At 37.8% G+C, this 16,121-nt stretch overlaps 3 protein-coding genes across 3 annotated transcripts; 1 reads left to right on the top strand and 2 right to left on the bottom strand.

Moving 5' to 3' along the window:
- The first annotated feature begins 9,784 nt into the window (after positions 1-9,784).
- Positions 9,785-10,259, top strand: LOC103943075. Its single transcript, XM_009353272.3, has one exon. The coding sequence runs from the start codon at positions 9,785-9,787 to the stop codon at positions 10,031-10,033; it is 249 nt and encodes an 82-aa protein (XP_009351547.2). The 3' UTR covers positions 10,034-10,259.
- Positions 10,260-10,622: 363 nt separating this feature from the next.
- LOC103943074 (actin-histidine N-methyltransferase) lies at positions 10,623-13,687 on the bottom strand. The gene is made up of 5 exons (XM_009353271.3): positions 13,253-13,687; positions 12,497-12,663; positions 11,711-12,010; positions 11,332-11,595; positions 10,623-11,191 (listed from the first exon to the last, which is right to left on the bottom strand). The coding sequence occupies exons 1-5, from the start codon at positions 13,581-13,583 to the stop codon at positions 10,814-10,816; spliced, it is 1,440 nt and encodes a 479-aa protein (XP_009351546.2). The 5' UTR covers positions 13,584-13,687; the 3' UTR covers positions 10,623-10,813.
- A 626-nt stretch (positions 13,688-14,313) lies between these two features.
- LOC103943073 (probable calcium-binding protein CML25) lies at positions 14,314-15,418 on the bottom strand. The gene has a single exon (XM_009353270.3). It carries the CDS (start codon positions 15,092-15,094, stop codon positions 14,516-14,518), a length of 579 nt encoding a protein of 192 aa, XP_009351545.2. The 5' UTR covers positions 15,095-15,418; the 3' UTR covers positions 14,314-14,515.
- Between the last annotated feature and the right edge of the window lie 703 nt (positions 15,419-16,121).

Raw genomic sequence — 16,121 nt, 5'->3', positions numbered from 1 at the left:
GACGTGATTGAAGGATTCCCAAAATCTTCGTAAAGAGGATCCGTCTTCGGATCCTCGATCCCTTAATTAAACGATGGGGCATGTCAATATTGAATGTATATAAAACCACGAAAGTTTAACTCTAATAACTTTGCCCCCTCATGTTGCATCGCAGGTGATAAGGTCACATGGGAACTTTCCTAACGACTAGGGGTGGGCACGGTGCGGTTCGGTGCGGTTCCACCCCTAAACTAGAACCGGAACCGAAATATATTAACGGTTCGGTTCGGTGCGGTTCCACTTAAATTTATTACTAGAACATTACGGTTCGGTCTACACCGGTTCCGATTCGGTTCTTACCAGTTTACGGTTCCTAATAATAAATTATTTGAATACCAAATCATCATGCATTCAAATACATCTTCTAAAACTGATTACATAAAGTTGTATACAACACATCTTTTTTAATGCAAATGTCTTTGGTAGTGGCACCAAGTCAACAAAAAGAGACAACTAAAATACATATGCATTGGTTAATCAGTCAACAAAGAAAAAAATGATGAAGCAAATTGCAGGTTTTCAGACTTCAGAGAGCAAGCAGGAAGCAGCAGTTCCTGTACACAATCAACAACTCCTGTACACAATCAATTAATCAAACAACATATAATCGAATCACACAACTTATTTCAGAGAGCAAGCAAAATCAAACAACTTATTTCAGAGAGGAAGCATGGGCTTCCCTAGTTTGAAAAAGCATCAAGAAAAATAAAAACCATCTCATGCTCATCTCATTCTTGCCAAAACTTCAATATAAAAGGTGTACATTCTTACAAGCTCCAAATAAATCCAGAAATTAGAGTCATAACCCACCTTTCCTACACATCTTATGCATTTGCAGTGTTCCTTTCTAGTCATACCCACAGATGTTATACTTACTCAATCCCAAATTTTAAAGCATTTAAACACATTTTGACTGCCATTATGCTCCAAATTTCAACTTGCTGCCACATATTTAAACAAAATATGCTGACAAATTTCAACTTGCTGCCACACACAAATTTAAATAGAATCTTATGCATTTTGACTGCCATCTACAGGTTTAAAGTATGCATTTTGACTGCCACTGATTGAAAGAGTAAATTATAAATTCCACTAATTATCAATAGTAACAAAAGGGAACATATAAAAGTGAAAGATTAAGGAGAAAAGGTGATAAGGAAGGTGCTAAAAAAAATTAAAGTTACATACATACCATCACTAGTAAAAGGTGATAAGTTAGGATTGAATAGTTTATGAATCCACAATGCTAGATGTGCCACCATTCCTTTTTTCTAGAACATATAAAAATTAAGAACTCATTAGCAAATAAGAAAGTAAGCATGCAATAAAACAAGAGAAAAAACAAAAACAAAGTAATGAAAAATAAATATTCATACCTGTTTCAAGTGCTTCATAAAACTCTATATCTTTCAAGATTGTCTCATCATCTAAAATTGAGATGTTATCTGACATCAACCAATTTTGAGTACAAATTAACCTCTCTACCATTAGAGGAGTCAATGAAGTACGATATGAGTTCACAATCCTTCCTCCCGTGCTAAAGGCAGATTCTGAAGCTACCGTTGAGACCGGAATTGCAAGAACTTCCTTTGCAATTAGTGCCAACACTGGGTATTTAACACCATTCAATTTCCACCAATTTAAAATATCAAAATCTTGACCAACTTCCACTTTTTCATTGCGATCTAACAAGTACCTATCAAACTCATGGTCCGAGAGCACGACATTACTTACTTCAACTTCTTTTATCCAACTTTCATCCATTTGAGCTCGTTTTTTCCCCCTTCCATGTTGAGTTGGATTAGCCCCACCAATAGTAGTTATAGTACTAGTAGTATTAGAACAACTACTAGCACTAGAACCACTTGGTTGGTTGGAAGAAGGAACGTATTCATCATATAGTTTGAAGATTAGGCTTTTTATCTCATCCTTTTTAGCCATGGCTTCATCAATACTACACCCACGACGCTTCAAAATATGTGGCACATAGCCCAGTTTATATCTTGGATCAAGCACAAGTCCGACAAATAGAAAAGGATTCACTTTAACAAGATCACCCCAATACTTATCAAATTTTACCTTCATGCTTCGTGCCATTTCATGCAATATCAAGCTTGTGTAGGTTTGAGTCAATAACACATCTTCTTCGACGAACAAATCAACTATCTCTTCATCAATTGCAAGCAAATCAGAAAAAGTATTATGACAAGCCGGATGCAAAGTAACGCTCATCTTCAATGTCATTTGATAGAACACTTTCAAAAAATTGACAAAAATAGCAGCATTACTCCAATCTTCCATATTTGGTGGCCCATACCTCTTTTTACCATTGGAAGGTTCACCCACCCGTTCTTCTTCTTCCGGCAAATCTTCACCAAACCATGACAAGTATGCAATCTCATCATCTCCCATTCTCACAAAAGCTTTTTCAAATTTCAAAGCATTCGTTAACATCAAATAGGTGGAATTCCACCTAGTTGGCACATCTAAAAAAACAAGACCCTTGCATTCGATTTTTTCCTTCTTAACACAACTCCTAAAAGCTTCCACCCTTTGTGGAGAAGACGTTACATACACCAACGCATTCCTAATAGCTAAGATGGATTTATCTAACGTCCTCAAACCATCTTGAACTATCAAGTTAACAATATGAGAACAACACCTAACATGCATGTGTTTTCCCTTAAGTATCATTTGTGAATTTTGCCAATGACACATCTTTGTCTTCAAATACTCTACTGCCACCTTGTTTGAAGAAGCGTTATCGACCGTGAAGGTTAGAATATTCTCCAAACCCCATTCTAGCAAACAAACCTCAAGAAGTTTTCCAATGAAGTTCCCTTTATGATTAGCTATGACACAAAAGTTTAGTATTCTTTTGTGCAACTTCCAATGACTATCTATGAAATGTGCCGTTATCACCATGTAGTTTACCTTTTGAAGACTTGTCTAGGTGTCGGTTGTGAGGCTAACTCTATGTAAGGCTAACTCTGTTTTCAATTTTGCTTTCATTTCATCAGACATGAGGACAAAGTGTCTCGCAAGTGTCCTACGAGATGGTGGATAAAAATGAGGGCAAACAACACTACAGAAAAACCTAAACCCTCTCCCTTCAACATGTGTAAACGGCAACTCATCTAAGACAACCATTTGTACCAACGCATTTATGCAATCCTCTTTCGTATTCCCCCTAGCCATAAGAGTACCAACACCATCATCAAAAGACAAAAGTCTTTTGCCTTTTATCTAGATTTTTTCCCGGGTAACTCTTACATCTTCCTCCCTCAATATGTTTTCTAACGGTTGAAGTACCATTTCTAGAAGGGTTAGCTGCAAAGGTAGTAGAACAGTACTTACACCTAGCTCTCCTTCTAATTATTGTTTCTTTGGTCCCATCCGGCTTCACAATGTTTTCTATGTCATCGTATTCCACAAAATGCTCCCACACTGTTAACCTACGCCTACTGTAGCCAAGAGGAGGCAATGGAGGAATACCACTCGGTTGAGTTGGTGATTGTGCTTGAGTTGGTGATTGTGGTGGAGTTGGTGGTTGGGATTGGGTTTCACTTGGTGGTGATGGTGTTGGACCCAGTAATGACGAAGGCGATGATGAAGAAACAGATGCAACAGAAGAACAAAAACCATGTGATGTTGATTGGTTCGTCATCCCTAAAATAGACAAAAATAAAAATGCTACTGTTAAACTTAAGCATCAACAAAAACATACATGTATGTATAAGCAAAAAATACATGTCTAAGCAGTTTGAATGTTCATGCAATGCAATCAGACTCTATTACTGCTAGACCTTCAAATCTATTACCTTGTCTTTAATAATTAATTGCAAACTTTTGTTTGTCTGAAAGGTTCTGTGATTTCCACATCAAAATAAACAATTGAAAGAAATTCTTAATAAATAATTATTAAAACTTAAAGGTTGAGTAGCCAATATAACATATCAGTCAGTCACCTACGGTACTTACTTAAATAAGGGATACATCTGAAGCATACCATAACCTACTTCAGGACAATAAAAACCAATCTTTTGCAGAGATAAGTTTGAATAGAAACTATACAGATTATGCATATATGTTTCAAAGTGTATAGATTGCAACTCATAAAGCACTAAAATAGGATGGGACTAAGTGACAAGTACCTTACAGCCACTTACGTTCAAATCAACTATGTGTTTGCAGTTCTTCACCAGGTGCACTATAGCTATATCTGTTACCCTGAAATTCAATGCATGTTCACAAATTCAGTGAATAAAGTTCTTCACAAAACCTCATATTTAGCAGTAAAGACGTCAAAAAGCAATTCAAAAGAAAATACGAGCCCATGCCATTGATAAGTTGCACATACAAAGTCAATTATCTGTCAGCAAGCTCAAGTAGAAGTATGTCTAACATTATCCTTAAGTTTTTCTTCTACACTTGGTTAGTTGGTTCATGTTCGTCAAATGCATCAAATTCCTTTATGGCTTGTCAAGATATTACTAATTTTCAACATAGAAGACATCAACTAAGGGAACAATAACTAACATGTTTGAGACAGAGGGGGAGATACAAGGAGAGAAGCATTAACGAGGAGCAATTACCACTCTACAAAAGCATCATATTCCAATTCATTTGACAAAAAAAAGATTACACATTACAAGCAGAGAGCATCAACAGTTCACAACCAGAATACCAGAAATGTAGAATCTTGGCCTAAATAGTCACATAGAAAGCTAGCAAAAGAAACTACCATTACTATAGACAAAGAATCCACAGGACCACATCTCAAATAGCAGTAACACGAATGGCATCACAACACTCTCTTCCAAATGCAAATGTAACATCGTCAACAAACATTAGCTCATAGGATACAACAGGTTACACATTCGCATGTGGGCATGTAATGTAAGAGAAAAAAAATCTCTATATTGGGCTGCAAATCGCAAACTCGATTAACCATAAACCAACATATGCATATATGACCCAGAAACACACATGATCTTTGCAATTTCACCAAGTATTTTAAGCATGTACAGTTAGATATAGATAGAGATAATACCAAGGACGGAGGACGGAGGACGAAGTGTCGTGAGCTGTCGTGGAAGAGGGATGATGAGGGCCGTCGCAGTTAAGGATGAGAGGTCGTGAGTGGGGGTCGCCGGGGTCGACTGTGTCTGTGTGAAATCTGAAATGGGGGAATCAGGATTCAGGAATGGGGTGTGTGCGGTGTGATTCGTGAAGGTGAAGCCGTGTGTGTGAGTGAAAATGAACCCTAATTGGATAGGATCCTCTGCTTTGCAATTTAGTGAAACCAATTTTTCAATCTATTATACAATGACATGTGTATGTATATATAATTTATTTATTTATTATTAATAAAACGGTTCGGTTCGGTTCGGCCGGTTCTTGGTCATTCGAAACCGGAACCGGAACCGGTTTGAACAGCTCGGTTCGGTTTGTCACTCAAAGTTGACTTTTTCGGTCAACACGGTTTTTTTCGGTTTTTTTTCTTACGGTTCGATGCGGTTTTGCGGTTTGACGGTTTTTATGCCCACTCCTACTAACGACCATATCCACAAGTGGATATTATATATGATAGTTAATTACTAGTTTGGATGGGAGAATTGTATCGCGTGTTTTGTTTTAAAGAAAAAGAAACCAGATGGTGGTTCTGCCACAACATTCTACTATTTCGAAGGTTAAAGACTTATAGAGTCATTTCAATTTTCTCTAGTTATCATTGTGCATCAGCGTCAGAAATCAAATTCAAGACATGTCGTATGAAATACGGACCTAAAATTAGTTGCCAACTACAAGACCACCTAGCGATTTAATTGTATGTTGTGTATGAAACACCAACTAATTCACACACTTAAGTCGATTAGAGATGAGTTTAATTATATTATAAAGAAGCGAAAATCGATTTAGTTTTAAATTTTCTTTCCCCAACAGCTCACATGCAAGATTGAGAATCTTACTGAGTAGCAAGGGCAATTATTATTCTCTAATATATATATATATTTGTAAAATATTCAATAAAATATATTAACATTGCTAAAAATTTAAATTAGACCATTGATAGGTTAATTTTTCAACATGAAAATTCACATGGCCATGCTCAAAATATAAGAAGTTTCTACTGATTGCAAGAGATTTTTTAGTGTGTCGAAAACACGACTAATACATCAAGCGTACAATAAATTTTAATTAATTATATTATTATATTTAATGTACAAAACTGTATTTTCTATACAATAAAAAATTTCTCATTTATTACACCGTCATAAACTAGTTGTAAAATGCATCAAGATCCACGTATAATTAAGTTATTAACTAATCATGTCCCATTCATTCAGCTACTTTTTTTTCTATTATTTTATATTTAATGTCGATTTATTCAACCATTTGTTTGGTGGACTTTTTTTTTTTTCTTTTCGAAAACAAGGAATTCACATTCCAAGGCAAAGAAGCCAAATAGGGATGAGAAAGCCTACCAAGAGGCAAACACCAAGAAAGACCAACCAAGACCAAGGCAGTGAGTAGGGATACAAGCATCAGACACTTTCATCAAGTAAAAGTACGTCACCCCAAACACCATCACAACAAAACTAATGAGGACACGGAACTTAAGTGAAGGGTAAAATAGACTCACTAATCACTATTAACGTAGATTTTTCTAATTGCTAGAAGCTAGATAAGAAAAAAGTCAAGACTAATTAAAAAGACTTGTTTCCATACATAGTTAATCCTATCACTAAATTCATACCATCCAAATCTTCCAAGAAGAGAGTTCAAATTTTGTTTTTTGTTCACAAGGCGAACATTAGGACAACACAAAGCAATGTGCTTGATGTACTAGAACATTGTAATATAGGCTTGTTTGGAACTATTTTTAAAATGACTGAAAATATTTTTTGGTGAAATTATTTTTTAATTCCAAAAGCAGTTGAAAGTGCTTTCTACAAGAAGCACCAGTTATGTGGTTTTTGTAGGAAGCACTTCAAGTGGTTTTCTAAGATTAACTTCTATTTTTAGTAATGATTGGTTTCAAAATTATTTTCTCTAAAATTGCTTTCAATTATTTAAAAACACTTCCCAAATGAGCCCATATTCTTCTTGCAAGAAGCACTTCAAGTGTTTTTCTAGAATTAACTTATATTTATACTAAAGATTTGTTCCAAAAGAACTTTCATCAAAAGTACTTTCAGTAATTTAAAAAACACGTCCAAACGAGCCAAAGTCTCCAACCGTTTTCACAATCTCTTTGGCAATTCGCCCTTCTCCAATTGTTCCTGATGGTCCCTTAGTCCATTGTTTATTGAGTCAATCATATGGATATAAAAAACAGGAGTGCGGGGTCGTAAAAAAGAGTGCAAAAATCATTTCCGTTTTCCTTCCGGCTCAACATTTCAGTCTAGTGTTGCACTTGGGCTTGGGCTTGAGCTGCTCCTTCTGGGCCTAAATCCTAAAACCGGAAATTCCTGCACTCACTTGTGTTCCTATTGGGCTCTCTCTAGAGTTAAACTAAACTGGGCTTGAGAACATGCTTACGGATTCAATGCGGAATGGGCCTTGCTCTAATTGCCCCTTTGGGTTTCTAGTTCTTTTCATTTATTTTTGTCTCTATAGTATTTTCTTTTGTGGTTTTCCAGGTTTTCTAAATTTTAAGTTTTTTTCTCCATATTTGTTCAACATTTTTTTTGGTACACATGGTCAATTGATAAACTTAATTTGGTAGGAATGTTGCCTAATTTGACGAACTGGACTAACAATGCTAACGAAATCGAAACAACAAAGACGAAACTGCAACAAAAAACTACAAGAATAGAAGTGAAAACCCAAATAAACTGCATATACTATTAGTATAATTCCACTTTAAATTTAGGTGCGGAATTAATTTTTTTAATATAATGATAATGGAGTGGAAATTCATAATCATGAACGGAACTATCTATTCATACGAAACCTCCCACTAACAAGTATATATATTTTTTAAATCTAATATTCATAAAGTCACATCAATATGTATATATGTGTGTGTATATATATATATATATATATATAAGAACATTAGATTTAAAAGGAAGAAAATAGAAAGAAAGGAAAAGGTTGAAAAGATTGTATAAAGTAGGTTGCTTAAACCCTTGAAACACCAAAGGGTAGAAAGAAGTCTAGAAGAACTACGTTGCAACTAGGAACAATGCAAGCATTTAAACGCACTCATACAGGCCGTCGCCGACCATAAACGCTTGGTTTCGTGCTTTCCATACATCGATAAGAATCCCTACAAATCGACGAGTATATTTCGTACATGGTAAGCCAATCTCTTTTCAATCACTCATATTTAAAAAGTAGGATTATATCTTTCCTATTAAGCTTTCCAGAGTCATTTTCTTGAGTTCCACAAGAATCATCATCCTTTTCTAGATTCTTGAATAATTCTGAGTTCTGACCAGTTAAGTCATTATATAGGACTCGTTTATTTATTAGTAATGAGAATGAAAAAAAAAAAAAATTGAATAGGTTATTCCATTCCCTTTTCTTATTTTCTTCCATTCCAAAGATATCAGATTCCTTATTTTTCCGTTACTAATAAGTAAGCAAGCCCTACATTCTTATCCAATACATGTACCACTTGTTATCGTCTTTTTAAAGAATACAAACCGATTCATGATCCTTGATTTTTAATAATCATCAAAATATGTGTTGCATTATTATTGATGTTGTTGAATAAAAATTTAGGATCCTGATTCGCGATACTCAAATATTGCCTAGAATATCTGAGAAAGGAATAGAAGTCAGGTTACCCGGATTGATTACCTTTGATTTGGAGCTTGATTATACTTAATTATCAAGTCAAAGGAAGGAGGCCCCTTCAAACAAGCGTGGAAGACCGGTGGCTTTGTTTGGCCGGCCAGCCACCCAATTTTCTCTCCCTACCCTCTCTCTCACTAGGACTTTGCCCTTGTTCTTTGACCACAACAGGACCCAAATAATGTATGGATTAAGCTACTAATCAAATTACTGAATTAGTAATGAGGATACCTACAATCCAATAGTTGACAAAGAAACCAAAGTGGCATTGACCCTCTCAGCCAATGAGATGAAAAATAATTAAACAAATGAATACACAAAAATGATAAAAATGGTCAAGTGGCGCCAACCACTGTAACAAAAAGGGAGTTTTAACAAAACACTCTTGGTACTGTTCATTTTTAACGAAAAACCACATTTATACCTTTCTCTAGTACTATTTATTATACCTTTAAAAAGGGTTTTTCATTAAAATGAAGTTTTTTTTTTCTTTTCGTTAGTTTTCCTTAACAAAAATGAGAGTTCCGACCCCAAGTTAAAAATGGCAAGTTGAGTAAAAAAGATAGTGATTTTTGCGTTATCGTTGTATTTATGTATTTCTTATTTTTTTTGGGTTTTTGACTCCTGATTTTCTTTAACTATTATAATTCAACGAAAATCTTGTATAAACACGTTTGATAAGTGTCATCTCAAATTGATTTCATATAGAGGAGGTTACTCTGCCCTTTTGGAAATATCTCACCTTCCCGTCTCTCTCACTATTCATGAGCAAATAGTGTCCCTTTTCGTTTCTTTCTTCCCTATATATATAGCTTTCAAAACGTTCATGACTCTCCAATAAACAAAAAGTTAAAACAGATACGCAAGGCCGAAGGTGTGATTTCCTAACGCCCTAAGAAAACAAAAAGAGCGTTAATTTCTTGCGCTGAGTCTTTTTATGGAGAACAAGAACATCACCACCAAGACGACGGGCGAAAACGACGACGACAACGGGATCATGGACGAAGAGGGGACATACAGCTACACGGCTGTCCCAATTCACAGCCAAGTGATGAAGATCAAGCAAGAGTTTGAGAAGATCAAGCACCCGTCTCTGCAGCAGCCTGCAGAGACGAGGCTGAGAAGGGTGCTTCTCCGCGAGATTACGCGCCAGCGCTCGCGTTCGCCGCTCGGGTTGGCTGCATAGGGATAAGCCTCGTTGGGGTTGCCCTGCCTGCATCTGCATGGTTATGGTGGCGACGCTTTAGAGTTTACTTTTTTCTGGTTTATTTCCTTACTGTTTTTCTTGCTTTTCTGTTTCTTCACCGCGCCAACTACGACAGTTCTGGTCTTTTGGGTTTTACTACGTCAGTTGTACAGGTTTCTGTTTTGTTGGAAATTTAAGGAATAGTGAAATTAATCTTAATTTTCCACTTGTCTGGTCTCATCATTTCGTACTTTAATTTTATGATTAGACATAATTTATTTATTTCTGTAAATTTTGCGGTTTAGGAGGATGATCAGACATCAAACTGTCTTTTTTCTCATCATATCATCGGAGAATATTCTTCAGCGATGCGTCAAATATCTTTGAATAATTCCTAAGTTTCAAGAGGTCACTTTTTCTGTGATTAGAAAGAGTCGTTTTCTTCAACTTGCTGACACGTTCAAGCATATTCAACCGGTAAAACTCATGGCCTGTAAGAAACTGCCCGTCACATCTAGTTCGACCTTTCTAAGAAAACCGAAAAAACAGCGAAATAGAGTTGCATTGATTCATCCAGTAAGCGGAACGATTAGAGAAGAACAAAAGAATCTGTGATTAAAACCAAAAAATACAATATTTTCAAGCATTCTACAAATGATAATGCTCAAATTACTAAAGAGCAGAAGAAAGATGCTGCAAAACAAAGTAGCTAAAACGAAAGGGGCAACAAACATGACTAAGAGAGTATTGTGCGCAAACAGCCACCTTTACTGCAGCAATTCAGCCTTTAGCGGTGACGGTTTCTTTCGATGCAAGAAACTTCACCCTCTTTGTGAGATCTCTCATCACGTCTATAATCACCGATTTTTTCTGAATTCTGAATTGGATAGCCAGCTGAGTAGAATCTGGAACACCTTTACTCAACAGGGATTCGTCTTCCATGATTTTGGTTGGGAAATGTCCCAGTGCAATCACACATAACGCAATAACGGTGCGAAAAGCAGCTAATTCATTTGCAATACCAAGGGGAGCTTCAGCTGATATGGATTTAAGTTTGTTTAAATCGTGCTTCTGAACTGTTTCTATGTCATCAGCCAGAACAACTCTTAAGGCTGCCAACAAGCGCCCCTCAACCAGTTCCGAGCCCCCTAAGCATACCTATTAAGCAAGACAAGAGTAGAACAAGATTAAATATAACAGTTTATATACGAGAAAGTCTAAAGAAGTCTTTCATAATTTCAGCACAACTACCATGATCAATCCGATAGTAATTATATATGTTTCAGGGAAGCAGAAACCTTAAGAAGCGGAGCTTCCCCATCTAACTTTAGCTGGCATAAGATTTCTTTCTGCCATGGAGATGGTGCAGAGAAGTTGGGCAATGATACTCCGGCAGCCATACTTGCAGCATCCAGAAGTGCTCCATCATATTTGAGTTCAATACAATCATAGGGGTTTGAAGGTATCACAAATCCATAATCCAGAAGGAAAAGATCATTGTTTAAACATCCATAGTTGAGCACTAAACCATCGTTCTCCTTGATCTCTGTTTCTGCCACAACCTGGATTGAGAGAGAATCTTGACAAGTAAATGAAAATGCGATTTTAAGTTTTCAACTATGATATCTATTGGAGATTTTCTGAATGAAATTAAAGAAACAAAAAAGAAAATAAAACCTTTACTAGCATCTTCATATTCCTGTCATCTTGGTCCTGAACTATTGCGGCATTTGGGTTGAAACTGTGGTTGCACATATCGATGAGAGGAAGCATCATCGGAATATCATTGTAGTTCCCGCCTGGAAGTTTTTTACCATACAAACGGAATGCCCGAGACGAAACAGCTGACATTGCCCATCCAAGAGAAGATGCATCTACAGCTTGGCCACCAAAAGGGTGATCATTTGGTTTCAGATTTTCCAGAGCACGCTTGACTTCTTGTTCAAAATCAAGAAGAAATCTGCATCTCTTGTTTACCTGCAACAGGAAATCACTAAACCTTCAAATCTTGATGTGAGAATCAAGTGATTATCAAGGTCAAGATAAGAATCTATACACAAGCTATATTACAAGGCCCCTTGAAATCATGGTGTTGAACGTTTATGTATCCAAAATTCATGCATATGCCCAACATGGCATTTGTTGCCCATATCGGAGGACATGAGTATCTATGCCATTTCTCTGTCCTGCTCAAGAGTGTCTATGCTATCCCAATTATTGAAAGCAATTTACAAAAATGTCCCAAGTTCGGATTCAGCCAACCCTCTCCAAGGCAATATCCAACCATAACTATAACCCACAGTTTCTCTAAGATATCAGAATATCTACGCTAGATTTTAAACACAACCCGAACTAGAGAGGGATGGAGGGAGGGGGCAGCTCGTTTTGCAGATTCCCAGCTCTTATATGGTCTCATATGCAAGACTAACTCAGTAGTAAATATTGGGATCTGTGATAAGGTACCTGGTAAAGAAGTGGAGCATACTGCAAATTCTTTATGTCCTCACCAGGGAAGAAGATGGGTATATTGAACGTTTCAGGGAGGCTGCTGATGTATGGCCACCAGAAGGATCCAGTTTTTGCTCTTTCTTGCAGAAGCTTCAAACCCAATTTCATTGCCCAAAGTTCCTCTGCCAAATGCTTCCAGTGTTCGGTTTACTCATATTCAAAACTCACTACAGCCTAATGTACAAAACTTTAAGTTACCACCTATGCAGAGAAAACAAAACCTAAATCCTATATAAATGCAGTAGGTTTTTATGTTAGCAAACATCTTATGTAAAATATTTCATACATGAAAAATGTACCTGCTAATGAAGCTCGTCTACAACTGAGGACACATTTTGATGAGGCAAGCTACTGCTAATTGAAAACATCTTATCCTTTTTCTTTTGAGAAGGCGATATTCTAAACTACGGGGATGGAGATTCAAAGTTGGGTGCAGGGATGTGGCACACTGCCGCGACCAACTGATCTAACCCACATTTGCGATTTAAAATCTTAAAATAAACACAGAATGTCACTAAGCATTCAAAATCCCATGGAAATGATACTTCAACTCCAATCGAATTTAGTACATATGAACATCAAAGTTCAAACCTTTTTGAACCAAATGAATAAAAAAATAGCCAAATGCGAAATACCCATTAACTAAACAGCACACAATACATCAAATCATGATCACAAAACCAATAAAGTCGGAAAGCCAAAAACACCTACCAGGAACTTGGATAGCCAAATTGTCGAGAACAGAGTCGACCCCATCCCTGCCGTCCGATTCAGTTGAGCCAAATCTCAAAGGTACGTGCTCCGGAAGAACAATTAGTTCGGAACCCCTTGGGATTTCCTCAGAAGCCACCAATCCAAGACCAAAGGAACTGTCTTGAGTTATCTTCACGCCCTCGTGCACAAACCCTCCTTCCCGACGGACCCACTTGATCAGGTCCGGCGGGTGTGGGGCCAAGCGCGCAGGATAAGAGGCGGAGGCAGCGGCGCAAGTTAGAGGGCGGAAGGCGGTGAAGGAAGCCAATAACATCTTGGAAGCTGCCATGGTCGAGCCACACTTCAGTGCTCCTTCCAAGTGCTGCTAAGGATACTTTGAGAGTTTTCGATGTTTTGGTCACGGACTAATTTCCATGAAAAGTTATGGTGAAGTTCCCACATTAACCCAATCAAAAATAAGGGAAGGTCATGGTTGCCGAGTTTTGACGGGGACAATTTCGAGATTTCATTTGAACTCAGACTTGAGCTGCGAGTGCCGGATGTTCGGTGGATGTCTACCCGAAGGAAAATAATGTTCAGCATCTTCTCACAGACATTGAAAAGTTCGGTATTCCATGCCGAAGTTTATCACATATTCTTTTGCTTAAATTGTTGGACTCACAGGTTTTATTATCTTCAAATCCATTCAGTTACATTGTAAACGTTATCTGTCAAACACATGACCACATTTCAAGGATTTATTCTTTTACTCAAATACTAATTAACTCTTAATCACTACAGGATGACCTAGTGGTGCTAAAATGTCTTTATAAGTCTTTTCGGCCTCTGAAGGGTGAACTAGTAAACACATCCCATTTTGTAGAATTTTTCAAGTTGACGGGGCCTACTCCAACGACACCGATACTGTCTCTATTTTACCACCTATCCAATCCGTCAAGTATGAGGTTTTATCATAAAATGATTCGATGTTAGTTAGAGTGAGGTAATTCTATTTGAAGTGCTTCTCTTCTTTACCACTGGCCGATGTGTTATATAAATGGGATTCCAACACATTTACATACAAAATCAAAATTAGAAAGTATTAACATTTCAATATCGATTAGATCCGAATTAATACAAGGATGAAAATGTTAATATGATCAGGTACTTAATCATAAAAATTCTACCAATTAACTGAAAGAAAAAAAAAACAATTAAATCACAGATGAGATGAACAAATCCAAAAAAGTGGAGTGTCATCAATGAATTTGACGTTGATGATCAACCTGAAACCGGATCAGTGTAACGCGATCCCGTCATCATCATGACCTTAAACTCCTCGAAATTGATCATACCGTCGCCATCACTGTCGACACCACCGATCATCTTCCGGCACTCGTCCATCGAACATTCGTCCCCCAAGCTCCGGAGAACTTTGTACAATTCCTCCACCGAAATCGAGCCGTTCCCGTCAATGTCGTAGACGGAGAAAGCGTCTTTGAGATTCTCGAGCGCCTCGGCCGGGTCGATCCCTTTGGTGTTGAGCTCAGCGAACTCTTTGAAGTTGATGAAGCCGTCGCCGTCGGAATCGACCTCGGAGATCATGCCGTTGAGCTCCTCGTCGGAGGCCGGCTGCCCCAGGCTGCTCATGATGGCCCCGAGCTCGGAAGACGAGATCTTGCCGTCGCCATTGACGTCAAATTTCTTGAAGACCTGCTCGAGCTCGGCGATCTGGGCGCGCGAGTTGAAGGAGGGGGATCGCGAGTGCGTGGGGGCAAAGGCCGGGTGGGGTGCTGCGGCGGCGGCGGCGGAGGAGGGACTGGATTTCTTCTTCCGGGAGAAGAGGGATTTGAAACCCATCTGGATCAGAAAACAACCGGAAACCGAAACCAATTGGAGGAACCAAAATTCAAGATTCAGATTTGTGGTTTTCTGAATTTGAAAATTGGGGGAATTTGGGATTTGTTTTTGGTTTTGGGGATTATATATGAAATTGGAGAGAGAAAATGCGTAGAGGAGAGAGAGTTTGGTTAGGGAGAGGGGAATTGGATGAAAAATAATAACTGAATGCAGGAAACAAAACGGAATCCAACTGAATCTCTATCTTTGTTTTCTGTTCAGTTTTACTCTGATGAATTGTTGCTAATTTTGGAAGAGAGAGAGAGAAAGAAGGATTAGCGCGTGAATTTAAATTACAGTCGTTACCAGTGTCCACTGCACACCAGCTCAATGACTCGCTGCACGCCACGCTAGCCCCGCTAGCCACGCGTCACCCACTCAACGGCCTCCTCCTACCCATATCACTTTCGTGTAGGTAGGCCATTCGGGCCTAACATCATTAGGGGCCGGTAACCTGGATTTGAATGTCTCGACCCAGACCATATCTACGACCCAATTGAAACAGACTTAAATTAGGTGTCGGCGTGCCCTAGGCTAGACCAGCCCGCTTCAGCATAACGCGTAAAAGTCCGTGATAAGAGGCACGTAATTGCCGGCGGAAAGGCTAGAATCAAATCATGCCGAGTGTCACACATTTTTTAATTAGAACTAATTATCTTAATAAGCATGATTAAAATATGTTAATGATAACCACGTGGTGCAGTGGTAAAGGGTATATTGTGAGACTTTCTTCAAATTAAAAACTAAAAGTTTTGGGTTCGAAACTCGTTACTGATGTGGAAGCCAGACTTGTGGCTAGGAAAAGGCTGAAATACCCTTGTCAATCTTTCTGACCTCCCAAAAAGAAAAAAAAATGGATATAACTGTGATTTGTCACCTGTCGTATCTATTTTTTAAAAGAAAAAAAATATATATATATGTTAATGATGAGTAAGGATGATGTGATACCAGTGCACTCCTAAATTGACTTGAAATGAAAAGGAATCTT

Source organism: the organism of the source record quoted next, unplaced genomic scaffold (genome assembly GCF_019419815.1).
Source record: "Pyrus x bretschneideri cultivar Hongxiangsu unplaced genomic scaffold, Pyrus_bretschneideri_v1 Contig63, whole genome shotgun sequence".
Classification (NCBI taxonomy): Eukaryota; Viridiplantae; Streptophyta; class Magnoliopsida; order Rosales; family Rosaceae; genus Pyrus; species Pyrus x bretschneideri.
The sequence above is the reverse complement of the archived record's forward strand: the minus strand, read 5'-3'. Positions and strand labels throughout refer to the sequence as shown.